Source organism: Elephas maximus, chromosome 22 (assembly GCF_024166365.1).
Source record: "Elephas maximus indicus isolate mEleMax1 chromosome 22, mEleMax1 primary haplotype, whole genome shotgun sequence".
NCBI classification, from domain to species: domain Eukaryota; kingdom Metazoa; phylum Chordata; class Mammalia; order Proboscidea; family Elephantidae; genus Elephas; species Elephas maximus.
Genome location: NC_064840.1, coordinates 48299430 through 48319723, shown reverse-complemented (window position 1 = coordinate 48319723; position 20294 = coordinate 48299430). Strand labels below are relative to the sequence as shown.

The 20294-nt window shown below is 38.8% G+C and overlaps 3 protein-coding genes across 4 annotated transcripts in view; 1 reads left to right on the top strand and 2 right to left on the bottom strand.

Annotated features, from left to right (window-relative positions):
- The window catches only part of DOCK5 (dedicator of cytokinesis 5), a 274051-nt gene that overhangs the window by 235386 nt on the left and 18371 nt on the right, over positions 1-20294 (top strand). The window lies entirely within an intron of this gene.
- GNRH1 (gonadotropin releasing hormone 1) lies at positions 1850-5010 on the bottom strand. Its single transcript, XM_049866961.1, has 3 exons — positions 4858-5010; positions 2965-3060; positions 1850-1942 (listed from the first exon to the last, which is right to left on the bottom strand). The coding sequence occupies exons 1-3, from the start codon at positions 5008-5010 to the stop codon at positions 1901-1903; spliced, it is 291 nt and encodes a 96-aa protein (XP_049722918.1). The 3' UTR covers positions 1850-1900.
- The window catches only part of KCTD9 (potassium channel tetramerization domain containing 9), a 30132-nt gene continuing 22550 nt past the window's right edge, over positions 12713-20294 (bottom strand). Inside the window, exons 9-11 of one of the 2 annotated variants that reach the window (XM_049866959.1) lie at positions 17379-17484; positions 16482-16615; positions 12713-14651 (exon numbers count right to left, since the gene is read on the bottom strand). In XM_049866959.1, coding sequence (XP_049722916.1) covers positions 14535-14651; positions 16482-16615; positions 17379-17484 — 357 coding nt within the window. In that variant the 3' untranslated portion in view covers positions 12713-14534. The remainder of the gene's footprint in view (positions 14652-16481; positions 16616-17378; positions 17485-20294) is intronic. The other variant, XM_049866958.1, reaches the window with a different exon arrangement.

Sequence of the window (20294 nt, the reverse complement as noted above, 5' to 3'; positions counted from 1 at the left end):
ATATGCATGAGTGTTTCAGAGTCAGTAAAAAGTTTAAAATTTTAATAAAGGAGCCATTGCTGTAATGGAAGGAAAGGGGGCCATTTCCACTCTTCCCTTTTGTCATTTGGGCCGTTTGAGAACCAAGTAGCCCACATGCTCACTTAAGCTGCAAACCACTGGATGCCTCTTACATCAGCATCAGGTAGCTGGATGAGCATCTTTTTTGTGTCATATCCAGGGAGGCCCACAGCTGGCTCCAGAGAAATTGTCCAAAGACAAGCTTTGGCGGAGTACTCTAAACAGGAAGTATGAATTAAATGGGGGTGCTATTTCTTAATGTGTTAACTAATGTAAAGGTTGTCAATCTGAGTGATTTGGCACCTGCAGGCCTCTCGTCGTGCCTCCTAAGTATCGATTAATGAAATAATGTAGGTTTGCTTCTTATCCAGTAACTGCTTAATTTTATTAAAGTGGAAGTCAAGAAGTGGCTTGATTCAGTTTTGGTGATACCTCAGAGATATTTGGCAAATACTGCATTGTGCAGATGGCAAATATTTGTATTAAAAAGGGAATCGTTCCACCACCACTCCAAGGGGTGTTACTGACGCATGTAAAAACTTCTTAGAAGTCTTGCCTCCTTTTTTTTTTTTTTTGAGGTGGCTATATTGGGGGTGGTAGGTTCCATTTGTTTGACTGAAAGAAGAAAAAGGGTCTTGGTCTTTGCCATGTAAATATAGGCATAGTGTATCACTGTACCATAGCACCACCCTACCTGTGACATGGGGCAGGTTATCTGAAATTTGATTATTTTCAAATGGTCATCTCATAGTCATTTGGAAGTTATAAGGATGAATGAAAATATTAGTACCACACTGTAACCTCATGGGGAAACGGTCATCTGTAAAACCACATTGACATATGGGCCCCAGTATCCTGTTTTAGCTTCAAAGGACAAAATAATTCAGCTTCCAAAGTCAACTTCCATTGGCTGGTCATAATGCAATGCAAAAGCACTCAACGTGGAACCACTGAGTGAGTCTCTTGAACTCTCTGAGCCCCAGTTTCTTCATTTTAAAGCGAAGGCTGTAATATCTACTTCCCAAAGTTGTTATGAGGATTAATGAGAATGTTTATGCACATTCTAGCACAAAACTTGACATTGGTCTTTATGGGGAGTAAATGGTGGCAGTGCTGTTTAGCCAGGCAATTTGGGATTACCTGAACCCTGTCATCAACTGCTGTAGCATTTCTCAAGGGAAATACCATCAAGATCAGGCAGGTAAACACTCCATTATTTTTAGGCTTTGGTTCCAAATATCGATGTGTACCACTTGTTCTGGTGAACTTAGTCAGTAGCCAGGACTAGGAGCCGTGAGAGGCCTCCTTTCTCCTAGGCCTCACTCAAGTTCCAGTTGATTTTCTAAGGGATTGGAGATAACCAGAGGGGGGAACTTCTTTCCAAGTGGGAAGAAACCTTGGCTATCGCCACATATTATTTATGTAGAGTGGGGTCAAAGGTACAGTTAAAATCCCTTAGGAAACTGGTGAATCAGCTTTCTTGGCCTTGGCCAATATATGGCTGTTCTTTTCCTTATAGATGCAGGGTGAGAGTGGAGGAGAAACACCACGTACCTTTGGTCAACAATAGACACATCTCATCTCCCTTGCCATCTGTGGCCTGCGACCCACTTGGAGTGCTCCCTTTTGTGGGCTTACATTGTCTCTTCCCCACCAGAACTCTGAGACAGAGAAAGGTTGAGCATTTACACCACTTTATTCACAGCACAGCACTTCATTATGGACTCTGTGCACTTGGTGTGAGAATTTCTGAAATGCTTACAATTTATAGATATTACATGGGGTTCAAACTTCAGTGTCGGAGTTAGACTTAAATGTTGCCAGTCCTGGCTCAATGGATTTAAATCTTCTTCTGCCCAGTTTCCTCTTCAATCAGACTTTCCTGAAAAACATGTGAGCAACAAAATACATCAAGGGTGATTTAACTAGCTGAATTTCGTTACGTTTTGGACATTTGATTTCTAAAGTGTCTATATAAAAGGGACAGGTTTGCTTGTTTAGTACACAAGAAAATGCTACAGAGATGGCAGCTGATGTCTTTTTTCAGTTGTTTTACAGACATAAAATCTACATTAACGATTTGAGCAGAGGAGGTAAGGAAGGGTGAAGGAGGATCCATTTCATCTGTTTACTGTTAACCAGCCTTTGTTTCAATCCCTCCTGTCTAATGTCATCTCTGGGAAAGTTCACTGCTTGCCATTGTTTTTATCTTACAGTGAGCAGGATCAGGAAAGGAAAGGAACATGTCTGTCCACTTTTTTCTTTGTTCTGTGAATAAAGAAGTTGAAGTCACTGGTAAGAAAGAGCATTATAACTTATCTTTGTATATGATTTATTCAGGCCTTCCCTGCTCCTGGGCATTAGAGTGGTAGGTTAACATATTTGGTGGGAATTTAGAGATAGTCATATTCCAGTCAGAAAACTGGAAATTAAATCTGTGACTCTGACTTATACACTAGTTTGAATTTTTTTTTTCCAAAACAAAAATAAATCATAGCAGTGTTTCTGATGTCTGCATTCCCGAGGGTTCTCGGAAATGATATCACACCGAGAACAACTGAGGAATCAGATGAAGGGATATGGATTAGCCTGGAGAAGAATAGGGGGTTTGATTTGAACAGACTTGAAGAACTGACATATAGCAGTGGGAAGAAATTTGTCGGTCTTTCCAAAGGTTAGAGCCAAGATTTTAGCAGATGAAGGTTACAGAAAGACAGATTTCAATTCAAGAAAGGGGAAAAAAAAAAAAGTTGCAAATACTAGTGTTACCTAACCAGTGAGGGCCCTATCACAGGAGTCAGGAGGGTAGGCTCTGCAGTGAATGGGAGGAGGTTGTCCTAAGTGGTACCAAGGACATTTCCATCTCTGAACATATATATGTGTGTTACTGTCACTGGAACTCACCAGAGCTCCTTTCAGGTCCCTGAGCGGAGAACGCAGCTGGTGAATGGTGCATTCAAAGCGTTGAGGTTCTGCTGGTTGATCAACGTCTTTGGCTATCTGAAGGAAAAGAATGTGATTCTTGGAGATGGAGATAAGGAAATAGTATTTTCAAAAGAGGTTAACTGAGAAACAGCACCTTCTGCCCTCAATCCCTGGGGAAAAAAAAGTGGCCAGCAGAAAGTAAGATCAAGGGGGTTGTGGGACTAAGTGCTGTCACTCTGGTCTGGGAAAGTTGTGGGATTGTGTTGGGACTTCAAGGACATAGATCCACGATGGGGCATTTTTAGGTTGGTATGGGCCTCTGCGGATAATGGAGATAAAGAGACGTTTTCTCCTTAGAGATGATGAGAGAAGTAAAGTACTTTGGGCATCATGAGGAGAGGGTTTGGTTTTTGGTTTGGTATAGTTTGATGGTGCAGTGGTTAAGCACTCAACTGCTAAACGAAAGGTCTGCGGTTCGAACTCACTAGCCACTCCCGGGGAGAAAGATGTGGCAGTCGGCTTCCGTAAAGGTTACAGCCTTGGAAACCCTACGGGGCAGTTCTCCTCTGCCATATAGGGTCACTGTGACTTGGAATCAACTCAATGGCAACAGGCTTTTTTTTTGGTTGTAGTTATGAATAGAATTCATTTTTTTTGTTTTTACTAAGTATTTCGTGTTTAAATGAAAGCTGCCTCACACAATCTGCAGAGAGGGGTTTTCAGTTTCCGGGGCTTCTTTATTTAACACTAAGTTATCTTTATTATTTCTCCAAAAACAGGTATTCCTTTCCGATGAAAATTAAATGGGTTTCAGTTTCTCTAGCCATTGTTTTGTTCTTTCCCATCCTTATCCTATGTTAAGTGTCTCAGCCCTGAATCACTCATCCTTTAGGGCCCAATCTGTATCTAAAACATTAAAAAAAAAAAAAAGCTGATTTTTATTAATCAATTAAAAAAATTTTTTTTAATTAAACAGCTCACATATACTTCCTCTTTTGTAACCCTCACCCAACCCTGAGCAGTCTCACTTTACAGATAAGCGAAGAACCCCATGTTAGTGCTGGTGCTAGTTGTTAGTTGCCTTCCAGTCGATTCCAACTCATGTTGACCCCTTGTGTCGCAGAGTAGAACTGCTGTATAGGGTTTCAAGGTTCTGACCTTTCAGAAGCAGATATCCAGGCCTGTCTTCCATAGCGCCTCTGGGTGGCTTCGATCCACCAACCTTCCAGCTAGCAATCAAGCAATTAACCATTTGCGCCACCCATAGACTCCCATGCTGGAGCTAGTACAGTATTCTAATTTATATGAAATAAAATCCAGCATGTTTTCCACTATACTACCTTGTCTTCTTGAACTTGCTAACTCCTGTCTTCTGGAGGTCTTCAATTTCCTTGCTTAAATTCTCCTATCAGTGAGAAAATTGTAGGGCATGCAACCTTGATAAGGATATTTATTTAAAAATTATAAAAATGTAATACTGGCCTAATATTGTAGACATTTTTAACAATGAGATAGGAAAAAAAGCATAAATAGAAGTTATAATATTTTTTTCCAACCCCCAATGAATCATCTTGCACTTAGACACTCCATCCCGTTGTTTTCTAATTTCTTTGACAATTCTTTATACTCAGCGTAAGACACACTATCTTGGGTGTATTACTATATTCTCTGGAAATTTTTCCTGCCCTTTGTTTCATTCACTCCTCTCTGAATTGAAAGTAGGCATAGGACTTATACTTTTTAAGTGTATTGTCTCCCTTGGATTCCTAGGGGAGAGCCTAGAGGAGTGCCCTTGGGCACAGAGTGAATATTTAGCTGGTTTAAACAAATTGGAATAAGTTCAGTCGTATTTTGAAGCTGAGAGAAACTTACCTCTTGGAAAGAATCAATCAAATTGTCAGCGTTTCTCTTTCCTCCAGGACGCAGTCCATAGGACCAGTGTTGGCTGGAGCAGCCCACCACACATAAAGTCAGCAGAATAAGTCCAGCTAGAAGTTTTGGAACCATCTTCATTCTAAGGAACATCAATGTGCAATCAAAATATACCCAGACTGGGTTGAGTAAAAAACAAAGACCTCTTTAGTGAAAAGTCTAATCGTTGTATCCCCTAAGCCTGCAGAAGATGTAGGTATCACCTACAATTTTCAGACAAGGACACTGGAACACAGAGACAGCCACTTGCATGCTTTGAGTCCCCTGGCTACTTAGGGACAAAAGTCAGTACTTTAAATTCACGTATTTCAGTATTATTGCCACTTCCAGGTGTTCGATCAATGAGTCAATACCAGAAAACCTGGCTTCTTCCAACATATCTATCAGAACAAAAGCAATTTGACTTTTACAGGAAACTATTCTTTTTAATATTTATAAAATTCTTTATGCTAAATTTTCATAATAGAACTGAAATTGAACATGTAGGAGGTGATCAGTCAACATAGAAGAAAAGTACCTTATGTTTAAAATATTTTCTAAATATTTAGGCCATTTTTTTTCCCAGGGGTTCAGAGAAGAAGGTACTATTTGGAACACAGAATATTTCAAAATGCATAAAACAGGGTTTTTTTTTTAAGTTTATATTCTGCAATAGGAAACTAATGAAAGCCTTCCCATGATTCTACCCTTATCAAGTTCACCTTTTTGCCTTAACATTTTCCCTCCTGTGGGTTGGTTTTCAACTGTATCATTCCTGAGGTAAAAAAAAAAGCAAAAACTGCGCCATCTGCTCTGAAAAGTAGCTCCTACCAAGAATCTCTGGCTAATATAAAGTTACTTGACATTAAGTGGCTACATGGCAGCACTAATTACATTCTGCTAGGTGTCTGTCCTCTAGCCTTCCAAGTGTTACTGCTGGCTGGACCATCTGTGAGAGTCAGAGAGGATCCAACACAGTTCAAAGCATGAAGTCCCAGACCAGATGGCTCTCTGGCCAAGGGTGCCTCTAATTCCCTAATGAAATGTGGGATTCTCACAAAGAGTCTTCAAATTAATTTTCATTTGATGGGTGAAGAAGCTAAAGACAAAATCAAATATTGGTCAGTGAGGGGTTGCAGTTTCTAAAAGGCTGGTTCTCTGGCCGGTGGTGGCAGGGACAGTGAAGGACAAGGTTTCTTTAGATATTGTCACACCTGAATTTAATCCCTGGGGTGTAAAACTCCCTACAGTTATACAATAGCATGCAGTCAAAATACAGAAAGAAAGAAAAGGAAGTGCTAGCAATACAAAGCATTTTACCTGTTTGGAGACAAAGGGCCAAAAGAATCCCCAGCTTCCTTCGGAGTGTACTGAGTACTGGTACTTTTCATTTTCCTATATTCCCTTTTTATATGAAACTTTCTAAGACACTGTAATCTTTCCTGCTGGTAAATTATGTTCTACATGGGCAATGATTTTTTTCTAATAGTAATTTTTTAATCCGCACATAAAGCCCTTTAATCGTGTTTGTAATTGGAATGTTCCCTGGTGTATCTGTTAAATTTACTTAAACCTAGCCATTACAACCTCAGCTAAGACCTTGATAGCTGATGCCCCAATTCAAAGAGATTAGAATGTAGCTAGTTTGGTTTCCCTTGAGGAAATTAGCAGGCCAATCAAGAGTTCAAGGAAAATAGATGTCTTAGATTAAAAAAAAAAAAAAAAATTTTTTTTTTTAAAGTGAGGTTAAATGCACACATGAAAACTTCCACCAAGGAGGCCATATACTATATGTAGAAAGAAGTTGACTCAAGATACGTAGCAACTGGTGCCAGCTCTTAGATTTCTCACTTGTGAAAAGAGAGATTTAGCCCAGATGATCATAGCGTTCCTTCCAGTTTAAAAAAAAAAAAAATGATTTATAAATAATAATAATAAAGTGATTGTTGGCAGTCAACGTACCAATTCACCTCATGCGCAGCCACCGCCTGTCAGCGGAGGCTTGCATGTTGCTGTGATGCTAACAGCTTTCAGCAGAGCTCCAGGCTAAGACAGACTAGAAAGAAAGGCCTAGCGATCTACTTCCAAAGCCAGTCTGCAGCCAATCATGGGGGTGGTACAGGACCAGGCAATGTTTCTTTTCTGTTGTGCATGGGGTCGCCATGAATCAGGGCCTCACTAGATGGCAGCTAACAACAACCAGGCCTAGATGGAATCCTAAATTGTGTGAGGTTGGAAAATTCCTGCCTCCTATCCAAGTTTCCGGAAACCCTGGTGGTGCAGTGGCTAAGTGCTATGGCTGCTAACCAAAGGGTTGGCAGTTCGGATCCCCCAGGTGCTCCTTGGAAACTCTATGGGGCAGTTCCACTGTGTCCTATAGCGTCGCTGTGAGTCAGAATCAACTCGATGGCACTGGGTTTGGTTTTGGTTTGATCCAAGTTTCCCTCCTTGGCTTATCTTGCGGGAAGTCTTCCACAGCACCAAAACAAAGCTGAGGAGAAACATTGTCATTAGAGTACTGCACGCTAAGAGTGGCGCAAATGGTTAAGCACTCGATTGCTACCTGAGAGGCTGATAGTTTGAAAGCACCCGGAGGCACCTCAGGATACAAACCCAGAGATATGCTTCTGAAAGATCACAGCCTTGAAGACCCCATGGAGCATCTCTACTCTGCACACCTGTGGTCGCCATGAGTCAAAATCAACTCAACAGTAGCTAGCAACAAGAACAAGACTACAAAGGGCAGATTTATGCCAACAGTTCAACTCCTTTCAGTAGATGTTTATTGAATATTCGATAGTGAATATAAATGTGCAAATCACTGTGCTAAGATCATCGTGAGTGTAGATGAGAAATAATGGCTACATGGCGTGTGAATAAGACCAGCTTCGTTCATTATGACTGCTCCTCAAAGTGGGTATCATTGTCGCAATGTTAGAGATGTTCCATCCTAGCAGTGTGGCCTTGGACACATCGTTCACATGGTTACACATCTCTGAGCCTCAGTCAGCACAAGTATTAAAAAAAGAGAGAGAACTATTACTCTACTACATTTATTTGAATGCCTGATTGCCTTCCCCTAATCTACCATGGACTGTAATCCCATTACAGTTAAGGATCCCATTTTATACAAACATCTGTTAATAATTCTCTGGCTTAGAGTCAACATCCAATAAGTATAGGTTTGAATGAATAAATGAATAAGTAAATAGAAGGCAAAGACCTTTTGACCAGGTTAGGCCTAATACCCCCTTTATTTCTGTATTCAAAGATATGTGTTATTTAAAAAAAAAAAACAAAAAACAAACCCAGTGCCGTCGAGTCGATTCTGACTCATAGTGACCCTCCAGGACAGAGTAGAACTGCCTGATAGAGTTTCCAAGGAGCGCCTGGTAGATTCGAACTGCCGACCTCTTGGTTAGCAGGCATAGCACTTAACCACTATGCCACCAGTTATTTAGTGTAGAATTAAACCTAAGATAGTGTATTAATACCATGTACCATTTGCTGTAAAGTCTATTACATTAGTTAAGCTATAAAATGGTTAAAAATAACTGGATATTTGTCCATTTTAGACCTAGGATTGGCAATGTCTCCTTGGGTATGATGCTAAAACAGTCACTGCCCAGTGTCTTATGGAATAATTACATTCGCAAGGATTTCAGAGTGAAGAATGACAGTGTCCTGCTCAAATAAACTCCCTTGCTTTCATCTCTGTGGAGATTGTCAAAGCCTCATGATAGGGGAGAAAAGGAACAAACTTTAAAATAAAATTGGATTACCATGCAAACAGAGGGGAGTTTGCGTGGTAACCCAAAAGTGTAAAACAGAAGTGATGGAATCTATTACATTTAAATTATTTTAATTATTTCATTTAGACACTTTGAATAATAGAAGTGTCATTCTGATTTCCAAGGATAGAATCTTGTCTCACTAATACATAGGTAATGAGAAGCTATTTTTTAACAAGGGTTCATTATGTTGGAACAGTGTTAAGTCCAATTGACTTCCTACTTGCTGAAAAAAGTGTGCTGCTAACAGTGTTGCTTAAGCAGAAAATGTGACCTTTGATTAGCACTAATGAAACGAGAGTTAAGACTTCTGATCTTTGATCAGGTTAAGTATCACTGGATGTTGTGTAGGTTATTTCTATCAGTTGGTATTGTTTGAAAAATACTTTGAAATGTTTAGATGAATACAGCAATGTGGTCTATGCATTCAGTCAATATGCTTTGTATCCTCTAAGTCTGCATTAGTATTATCTTAAGGCCATATAGATCTCAAAGGCAGAGACCAAATGTGTTATTTTCTGCAGCACCAAATAGGATATCAAACAAATATGTACAGGTAGCCCCCAATTTACGATGGAGCTCTGTTCCAAGTTATTTTAAGGTGGTTCTGACTTAAGTAGAATACCTAATTTTTTCTTAGTTTTCATTATTATTGCATTTTATTATCAGTATCTTTATAAATTCAATCTTTGGAGCCCTGGTGGCACAGTGGTTAAGAGCTTGGCTGCTGATCAAAAGGTCGTCAGTTCCAATCCACCAGTGGCTCTGTCAGGGTTTGAATTGTGCCCCCACAAAATATGTGTATTGATTTGGCTAGGCCATAATTCCCAGTATGGTGTGATTGTCCACCATTTTGTCATCTGATGTGATTTTCCTATGTGTTGTAAATTCTGCATCTATGATGTTAATTAGGGGGGATAGGCAGCAGTTATGTTAATGAGGCAGAACTCAATCTACAAGATTGGATTGAGTCTTGAGACAATTTCTTTTGGGATATAAAAGAGAGAAGTGAGCAGAGAGACAGGGGGACCTCATATCACCAAGAAAGCAGCACTGGGAGCAGAGTGCATCCTTTGGACCTGGGGCCCCTCTGCAGAGAAGCTCCTAGTCCAGGGGAAGATTGATGAGAAGGACCTTCCTCCCCTTCCTCCACAGCTGACAGAGAAAGAAAGCCTTCCCCTGAAGCTGACACCCTGAATTTGGACTTCTGGCCTACTAGGCTGTGAGAGAACAAACTTTTGTTTGTTAAAGCCAACCACTTGTAGTATTTCTGTTACAGCAGCACTTGATGACTAAGACAGAATTTGGTACCAAGAGAGTGGGGTGCTGCTCTAACAGATACCTAGAATGTGGAAGCAATTTTGAAACTGTGAATGGATAGGGGACTCAGAAGGACGTGTGGAGAACTGTTAACACCAGAAATGGCGCAGATGGCGAGAAGCAGCAGTGGAGGACCAGCAGTAGCAGAACCAGGAGACCAGCAAGAGATGGCACTGGAGCCCACCACAGAGCAAAAGCTGAGCGGCTTTGGGAAGGAGGCTTCCTGGAGAAGTGGGGGAGCCTCCAGGCACTTATTGGTGGAGCTAGGCTTGCCAACCCATGGAGCAACAAAGCTGAGTGCCTTCTGGCTGAAGTTTAATGGTGGAGTGGGATCCCCCAGGCATTTATCGGTAGAGCTGTAGAGCCTTGGAACACTTGCCCCAGCAGGGCAGATGTGGGCATGAGGCCCAACGGCTGAGAGGCCAAGGAACCAAGAAGCAGAAATTGGAGAGACAAGTAACACAGGACACCGAGATGCCTCAGTCTCAAAGGGTATAGCCATGACCTCTAGGGGTTTCAGAGGGTGGAGCTGCCATGCACATGGACTAGGGGAGTGGTGCACCTAAAGCCGAGGGAGCAGAGTTGCTGTCTTAGTGGGCCTGGAAGGTGGAGCTTAAGCCCAGGGCCCAGGGGTCTCCACTCAAAATCTGGAGAGGGTAGTCAATACCTGGAGTCAGGAGGGCAAGGCCATTGTGTATATTATCTCAGAGAACAGAGGATTATTTTCAAAGCCTTGAGGGCTAATGTAATGTGTTCTGCTGGCTTGCTTAACCCATAACCATCTCTGTCGAGTCAATTCTGACTCATAGCGACCCTATAGGACACAGTAGAACTGCACCATCAGGTTTCCAAGGAGTGCCTGTTGGATTCGAACTGCCGACCTCTTGGTTAGCCACAGCACTTAACCACTACACCACCAGGGTTTCCTGGCTGACTTGCTTGGTGCCAGTTATTCTTCCTTTCCTTCCCTCCGGTTTCTCCCATTTGTAATGGAAATGTCTAGCTTATGCGTGTTCTGCCATTGTTGTGGGGAAGCAGATAAGTTGTATTCTAGATTTCATAGATAAAGAATTTTTGGATTTTGGACTTGGAATTAAGACTTTTGCTACGATATGATGGGGTGAATATGTTTTGCATATTGCAAGGACATGATTTTTGGGGGGGGGCCAAAGGGTGGAATGTCATTAGATGACTAAGACACACTTAGAAATCCTATGGGGCAGTTCTACTCTGTCCTATAGGGTCACTATGAGTAGGAATCGACTCAATGGCAATGAGCTTTTGGTTCTGGTTTATTATCAGTATCTTTATAAATTCAGTCTTTGTCTTGGGGGTTGGAAACATTACATATAAACTTAGATATATTTTAATATATACATACATACATAAAAAAATACACATATACGTAAAAAATGTACGTCATTTTGTCAGTTGCAGTAATAACTCCATTTGTGGAAGGTTCTGGGTCATCTGGGTTACCCCTGGGAATGGGGATAACTAGTGAGTGTCTGTATGGTCCTTTTACACAGTACAACACTGTGTGTAGTACGTTATTACTAATGATAAGATGTACAAAACAAAAAACAAACCAAAAAAACGGTAGTAAGTGCAGTTCATTCTAACTCGAATACATCGTAAGTCAGGAAATACCTGTATTTTTTTCTTTTTAGTGACAAGCTTTGAACTCAGGAGATCCAGGGATACATCAATTCCCAGGGAGTTAAATTTAATAAGTTGAGTTTTAATAACTGGATTTTATAGTCATTATAATTTTTTTTCTAGAAAATTAGAGCTTTAGACGAAAAATTGCTTCATTTTCAACATTAAAAGCTCAAAATTATTAAAACGCAACGACTTAGTGATCTTGCTGAGTGACAGATGGAAAAAACCAACTCGTTTCGCCCTAATGTAAAATCTCAGCAGGAAGAACTTCTGGTTAACTACTGTTGTCATGTCTAATCAAGTTGTGAAAGGTTTTAAGAGAATTAATCCTCGGATGAGGTGTTTTTTACTGAAAAAAATGTAACCACTTTTCTTTGTAGTGGTGTACCTTTTAATTTAAAAAAAACCCTACTTCTTTGGAGATTTAATTAGGTTCAAAGGTTTTTCATATATTAAAGACTCAGAGTTGACTTTAATGGGCAGATTTATAGTGTAAACAATCCATAAAATAAACAACTGGAGAAAATACTCTAAGTCTTGACTTACGATGATAAATGAATGTGTAATGTGTTTCCTACTATAATTTCCTTGCAAATATAGTTAAAGGAACTGGAGTGTAACATGTATTGCTTTAGTCAATTATTCGAGTACTGAATTTTACCAATGTAGGTTTTTTTTTTTTTTTAGGTAATCTAGCGAATTTATGTTTAAAGTCTTTTCCCAGCCCTCCCTTCAACAACTGTGCTTTTACCCATGTATACAGACTGCATGTTAATAAAACTAACCGGTAATGTAAACCAACTAAAGAGTAACACAAACTGAATTATTGAAAGGCAGTCTTTTCTTCCATTTAGAATGAATAAAGTTTCTTCGTGTTGGTAACACAGTGGGTTTTAAGTTTAGTTTAAAGGCACTTTCCAAGGGACTAATCCATAATAGGTGTTGTGTTAAATTTCCTTTTCACCCAGACCCTCACACGCTTCACACACATTGAAAATGTATGAGCAAAATGCAGAAAGTGCCAATTTTTCAAAAGCAAGAGAAGAAACTCCTTTTCAACATTTCATATTGTTTATTAATGCAATATACATTATATCAGAAATCTTCAGTTACTAAGCACACCATGTTGAGATCGCTCAGATCTTTCTGCAGTTTTAGGTTATACCTACAGAGGTACCTTTAAGCGAATGAACAACACATTCTATAACTATTGAAAATATAGTACAGAGTGAAATGATTTAAATATAATTTAGGCACATATTGATTATGAAAATAGATCTCTCTCAATACTTCTCTGTCTTGGTAAAAATAATAAAGCAAAGAAAATAATTCATTTCTAAAGTTGCTTTCCTTTATCTGTAAAGGTCCAATCTCCCACTATGCGTATGTACTCTTTACTATCAAGGAAAGCTTTGCATATGTATGTATAGAAGAATAAACTACATAAATATAGAGCACATATCACTCTCCCAAAGGAGACAAAGGTGGTTTTTAATGATTCACTGCCTCAAACTAATGAGTCTGTAGAACTCAGAGCCCATTTGGACACAGCTAACATCCCTGCTCTTGGGGAGGACGTAAGGACACTGGGTTATTGGTAAGGAAGGACAGGCCCTATTGCTGCTGCTGCAGGGAGATAACGCAAGAAAACTGGGCTAAAATTTGTTAAAAAAAAAAAAAAAACCGTAAATAAAAGTAAAAGAACCAGAGGTGCTGGCTGACTGATATTACATCTTGGACCAACCAACTACCTTTGTATTTACTTATATATTTGGTGGCTATAATCAACCTGTCAGTTTAAATCTCTCATTCCCCACTGCAGGGCTTTAGTTGTAATTATATTAATTATGCTGACTTCTAAAAGATGACTTTGCCATACTCATCCATATTTTATAGTTTTGATTGCAATGGATTTGAATTTAATAACCTATTTCTAAACTGGCCATGTTAAACCTATTTGGCATTTCAATTAAGTGAATATTAATGACGCACCTTGGTTTTTTGGTACCAAAGTATCTTCCAGTGCTTACTTTGACTGTGTATGAGCTCACTAGTCTAGTAGTATAAATTCATAAAATTGCTTGGTCTGGTGTTGAGTAGAACTTGCTTACAATGAATTTCGGTTTTTCAGATGAGGACGTTCACTTAAAAGTTGTATGTATGTAAATTCTTCCTCCATCTGGAGAGTTCCACTGTATTTTAAGCATGAAAATCCTGTATAATGCTGTCTTTCCTTCCACTCTGTCTCCATCAGTAAGAATGAGAGATTTCTTTAATTCAACTACTGTTTTGCCCTAAAAAGTAAACATTATAAAAATGAACCTGAAAAGAGAGCCTTGGGGAGCAGTCTCACCATATGCATATGGTTGGAAGGTATCTGAAGTAGGGGAGGCATCACTAAAGCTATTTATAAACCTGAACAACCTTTTCAAAATTTTCATAAACTTTAACAATTTAAATATCCATACTGCATCTAGAGATTCAATAAATATAATTGCATATGTTGTGCTTTTCATAAATTAAAATCTTCAAATGCATTTCAAACCAAGATGGTATTTCCACATCATGCCTATTTAAACGCAAATATTCCCAGTCATAAAGTCAGGCATGTCCCCTTACCCCATCCAAAAGGCAGCAATATAATCTAAATTCCCTATATCTATTACATGAGTGCTTCTCCTTTATAATCAGAATGTGGAAAAAAAGACATTTTTCCCCCTTATGCACCACTGAGAACAAGCATAATCTTCTAAAATTTTCTTAGTCCCTTAGTTATTTCTTCTGGGACAACTGAGTGGGTGGAGAAAGAAAAGTGATAAGGAAAACATTTCTCATCCTGGACATCTTCCTCCAGCCCCTGAAATTCTATCTGACACTTTGTGACATATGTAGTGGTGTCAGCATCTCTTCAAATATAGCTCCCTTCACATTAGAGCCTCGCAGGTTGGCTTCTTGAAGATCACACCCAGACAGATCACAGTTCTGCAAGACAAAATAATATCCATATAACTAATGTAGGGATTCAAGGCCTTACGTGTTTCCTCTCAAAACAATTTCTGATGGATATTAGGAAAATGCTTCTATATAATGAAACTCAGTTAACTTCCTGTAAAGTTCTGACCATACCTTCTAAAGTTAGATTTTCTTCTGTCTGCATTTGTTACCTCTAGTTGATGCTCAGGGAGATTGCCACAAACATATATAAACAAAGGTTAAAAAAGAAGTATGTCTCTTCTGTTCATATATTTTAGAATCAGGCATTTAAAATCCAGAATGGATCCCATTGTAATAAATACTTTCTAAACAATTTTAACCACAATTTCCATCTAACAACAAAAACAAAAGTGAGGAAAAGGGTGAGACTAAGAAATATTTCAGAGACAGAGGTTTTACTAATAAATAAATTCTGTAACAAGTTTTTCTATTCTCCACCCCTAACATTTATGTATAGCAGGGTCCTTTTTTTAAAACCCCAAATTTGTATGTACAATTCAATGAGTTTTGACAAATGTATATAGCAGTGTAACCACCACCACTAATTTCTCCTGAGATCACAGAGTGAAAGATAAGACAGGGTTCTGGCTAAGTTCCTGGGGGTCCTGGGGGACAATGGTTAGAGAGAAGGGTGACTGCACATCACCTTAGGAGGACAGAATGTCAAGCAGCTGCCTCCCAGTGGTCAACCTGACCAGTTTTTGCAATCAGCTGGACAGAGCAAGGCTTTCTGCTACTTAAGAACTGACTATACACAACGAAAACCAAGGGGAGGAGGGGGAATGTAATCTTAGGTGACAGTGATAATAAAAAATGAAATTAATTATGCTCAGAGTAGGATTATACCTCCTGCCTTGGGCTGGTTGTTTTTGCCTCTAAATTTAAAGGGGCTTGCTATTCTGCTGCTGAGAGTTATCAAGAGATCAAGGGAAAACATTAAAAAAAAAAATTAACAACAAACTAAAATTTGACATGCTCTTCTCTATAATCTGATCTATGCCAGATTTTCTTCTATAGAGCTGTGCTGTTCAATATGGTAGCCACCAGCCACATGTGGCTATCTAAGTGAATTAAAATAAAATAAAAAACACAGTTTCTCAGTTGCACAAACCACAGTTCGAGTGCTCGACAGCCGTATGTGGCTAGTGCCTACTGTACTGAACAGCACAGATGTTAACACTCCCATCAGTGCAGAAAGAACACTGGATGACACTGATGTAGACCTATCAACAGCTCTCGAGTCTGCTAGCTAAATCTGCAAATCAAGAAGACATACAGGATACAATTCTCAGGGAGAAGATGACTGGGAAAAATTAAAATCTCAAGTCGAGATTCAAAAAGAATATATCAATTTACAATGGGCTTTTCCTGAACCTGATTTCAAACCTGGCTATCATTTAAATTTCTCAAGTAGTTCAAAGAAAGAATCTGGCCCCATTGTAAGAAAATAAAAAGCAGAATTCTACCTGGGATTAAAATTTAAGAAAAACTCAGTAAATTAATAAAGCATTTATCAAACGTATTTACTTGAGAAAGACCCAAGGAAAAGGAGAGAAATAAAATCTTCTTAGACTGACAGATGAATCTTCAAATCTGAAACTGACATCAATCAATTACGTATGTAACCGAACTCTGCTCTTTAATTCAAATTTGTTTAAAGAAGCAACTGAAATGAAAACCCATTCCTCCAGCTGGCAGAATGCTAGCATGTTACCTGGCAGTTTTTACCAGCTAAGTACTTTATAATTTCAATAAAATTTGTATGAGATCCTCAGTAATTCTAGGTCAACACATACTTTTGAAAAGCTGGTGACTCACCTCTAAGTCAGTTCCTGCCAAAGTCGCTCCTCTGAGGTTACAGTTCTTCAACTTTGCATTTTTTAATGTAGCAACTCGCAGGTTAATTCCTGTCATTTGACTTCCTTCCATGTCCACACCTTTCAGATTAGCACCTACAGTGAACATATTTGTGGGTATTTAAACTTAAAAATGTTTATAGTTGTCCACATTCAAGAAACTGCAAGGTGGCTTAATGGAGGTGAATGACGACAGCCTCCTTTAACTTTTGGAAATGAAACTGTGAACCATAAATTCAGCCTCTCAACCAACTTACAGTCTAAGTTTTCATATATAAAGAGTTCACTGTCAAAGACCTGTTTTCCTTATACTATAAATGAGAAATGTTGTAGGATATCTTAGCCAGGGGGAGGAATTCAATTGGGTCTTAGGATAATTAGCGCTTTTATAATATGCCTCTATAAGTCTGTGACAAGGGAGACAGTACTAAGTCTCCTAAATGTGCAAGTAAACAAAGTGACCAGTTCACAGACCCAACAAAGCAATAATGAATTCATAAACAAAACGTTAAATCTAAAAATGGCAAAAACTGCCCGCTTTGGGCAAACTGAAATCCTTCTTTTTGGCTAGTATAAAAATATTGTGTTCTGTTTGAAAGTTTAAGATGTTAATATTTAATTCTTCAACTCAAATTTACTAAATATTACTACAGGCTGGATTTCTTTTTAGTCCTCAAGTTAATGAGTGTATGACCGAGACCAAACACAGGCTATCTCACACCTCTGCAAATTCTCCACATCTGACGACGGAAGAAACCTGCCCCTAGAGTTATCCTGTTTTATCCTGAGCAATTACGTTGCTGGGCTTCTTACTTCGTGGTATGCTCGCACCATAGGAAAGGCAACTACAGGGTCTCACCTTCCAAATTGGCTTTAAGACCAGAGGGATCCTCAAAATTACACAATTTCAGGGACGCTCCTTCAGCGTTAGAACAGAGCATCTTGACCCCCTGGAGATTGGCACACTGGCAAAGAAAAAAGAAAAGTCCATGTTTGAAGGTTCGGAATTTTGTTTGGAACAGAAAAACTTTGCTCAAACAGTGAAACAAAAAAATTTTCTATTCGATATACTCGCAATCCGACTTTTCCAATTAAACCCAACAGAACTAAGACCTATTTGAAAGAAACAGTTCTTTCAGACTGTTTTAAAAGAAACAAGTGCCAAATTGACAATAGCTGCCCACTTCACATGAAACATAAGGGTTTAGATCAAGAAGTTGGAAGGAGTCAGAACTATGACATCCCTATTTCTACTTTTCAAAACAGCCCTGGGCACAATAATATGACAGTCACGGTATGTGGATAAGAAAAGCAAAACTTGTTAGGGGTTTGGGCTTTTTTGTCATTATCCTAAATAAAGGAATCAATAAAGGAAATCTTTGATATTTCAAGATGCTACTATCATCTTCATTTCAAAATACTACTGCCAGCAACGAAAGGCATTGTCCAGCTACAAAACACTAACAAGTTAGTTGTTAAATCTTTGTGTACCAGCCACTGCTATACAACACCGCCAATCTTGAGCACACAAATCACAAATAATCAAAATAATCTTTATACAGAACAGAGAGTAAAAATGTAGAAAGTGCTAAGAGATTTAAGTTATGTTAACTCATTTCAAAGGGTTCAATGCCATCATCAGATCTGAACTCTAACAACTCCCAGATAAGCCAGAAAGCTTATCTATAAAGCTGACATTAACATCAGGCCTTTCTCACAAACTGTGACAATCAATGTAAACGATGAATGTGAAAATGTTTTAAAAACTGCCAAGCATTACAGGAATGATCATCATAGTTATTATTATGATTAGATCTGTGATGTCACCTAAAAATCCTAAGGCTGATCAAGTCATGTGACAGCCAAAACTATCAAGAATAATCCTTGTTTTACAGGTACAATTTCCACCATCCTACAGTCAATTCTAATTAAAAAAAAAAAAAAAAGGGAGCTGAAATACAGACCACTTCAAATCACAGATAACCGCCAACATGCGTGCCTTCTACCCATGCCTCTGCCTTAACGGAAGGTAATGTGGAAACTTGGGCTGCAAAGGAAGGTTAATAAGGACTTGGAAGGGCCAAATCAATTAAAAGATGACTGGATTTTATGTACTTGAAAATACAAGAAGACATGAACCTGGTACATGTAAATGTCTCTGGTTTTCTAGATAATGCTTCCAGGTAAAACAGACTAAACATTGTCAACAGTCTGTAAGCTAATTCTGTAAGTACTGCTCCATACTCACAGTGCACTGTGGAATCTCATAAAGACGCAAATATATGAGAAATTTCCTATCTTCAACCACATGAAGTGCAGATCACCACTAACACTGAGATTTTCGAACTTGCCTAGTACACCAGCATTGTAGCTCTAAGAACTGTGCAATCTTACTATACTGAGAGGGGAAAAGCGATTTGATCAAAACAGGTTATCACTGTTATTTTGAAAGTATAACAATAGTATTAAGATTGTTTTAAAAGTGGTCAATTATCTTTAAAGTATAAATATAAAAAATATTTACAGGTGAAATAATATGCTTTGCTTCAAAATAATCCGGTGAGAGGTACAAAGAAAAAAAAGGAAAAAACCTGTTGCTGTCAAGTTGATTCCAACTCACAGATGAAACAAATGGGTCATGTGTTTATACTGAAGCTGGGTAATGGAGGTACAACGGGAGGTTCACTGTACTATTCTACTTTTGTATATGTTTGACATTTTCCAAATGAAAAAGTCATTAAAAAAAAAAATACGGAAAAGAAAATACATGCTTTAGATTCTAGTTCCATCTCTGCTACAAACTAGCCATTTGGTGAAGTCTGCAAGGTTCTAGGTCTCAATTTCTCAATTTGTAAAACAATAGCATCAAATTAGATCATTGTCAAGGTCCCTCCAGTTCTAGCCATTTTATAAGTCTTGGACGGAGAATATGCCATGGGTAGGCAGCAACTGAATTATTGTATCAGCTTCTATGCAGTATATTCAACTCAATAATGGAGGGCAAAGCACATAGAAGAAACACTCTAAAGCATGCAAACGGTGTAGCACACACAGGGACTGCTGAACAGCAGTAACAACTGAGAGATCACCTTGGTTTATAGCAGAACTAGATGGTTCCTATGGCAAAGGTTTCACACTCCATGAGGGAAGATGCAAAGCCATAAATTTGGCGAGAAGTTAAAAAAGAATGGTGGAACCATTAGATGCATCCTATGTAGCAGCATGTACCAAATTCTGGGGACACTGCAGTACATTTGGCTATTAATTAGCACCCATCTTCACATGCCAAGGACAGTAAGAAATTAGTTTTGCCTCTCAAAGCCAACACCTTCTGGGCAATGACTCTTCAACGGGAACCATTATTATTATTAATATTTAATCTTATAATTCTACAGCATATCAGTTTATCAAGTATTTTTATATATACAAGACCCATTTTGGCTTTCACATCAATTATACAGTATGGGCAGAGCAAGTATTATGAGCCCTGTTTTAGAGATATGAAAATTATGGCTTAGGTTCACAGTTAGTAATACTATAAACAGAATTCAAAACCAGTTGTATTGACTAATCCAGTCTGTCCTTTTTCTTCTTCGTAACAAAAACTAACCAAGCTGCCTTTCAACTAAAAGTCCTTCGACCTTTTTCCTTGTGCTGTTAGCCTTTGGACTATTTTGCTACTGACTGGAACCTTCCTAAAATGGAACAAGAAGAGTGAAAGTAACTGAAATGTACATTGACAGATTTGTTACTAGCTCTAATATACTCTTCAAGA

Excerpts from the sequence above, each read along its gene's own strand:
- GNRH1 (XM_049866961.1), bottom strand. The coding sequence starts at position 5,010 with ATGTTCCTTAGAATGAAGATGGTTCCAAAACTTCTAGCTGGACTTATT. Across the intron at positions 3,061-4,857 it reads TGATTGATTCTTTCCAAGAG|ATAGCCAAAGACGTTGATCA; the intron begins GTAAGTTTCTCT and ends CTTTTCCTTCAG. Across the intron at positions 1,943-2,964 it reads GGGACCTGAAAGGAGCTCTG|GAAAGTCTGATTGAAGAGGA; the intron begins GTGAGTTCCAGT and ends CATGTTTTTCAG.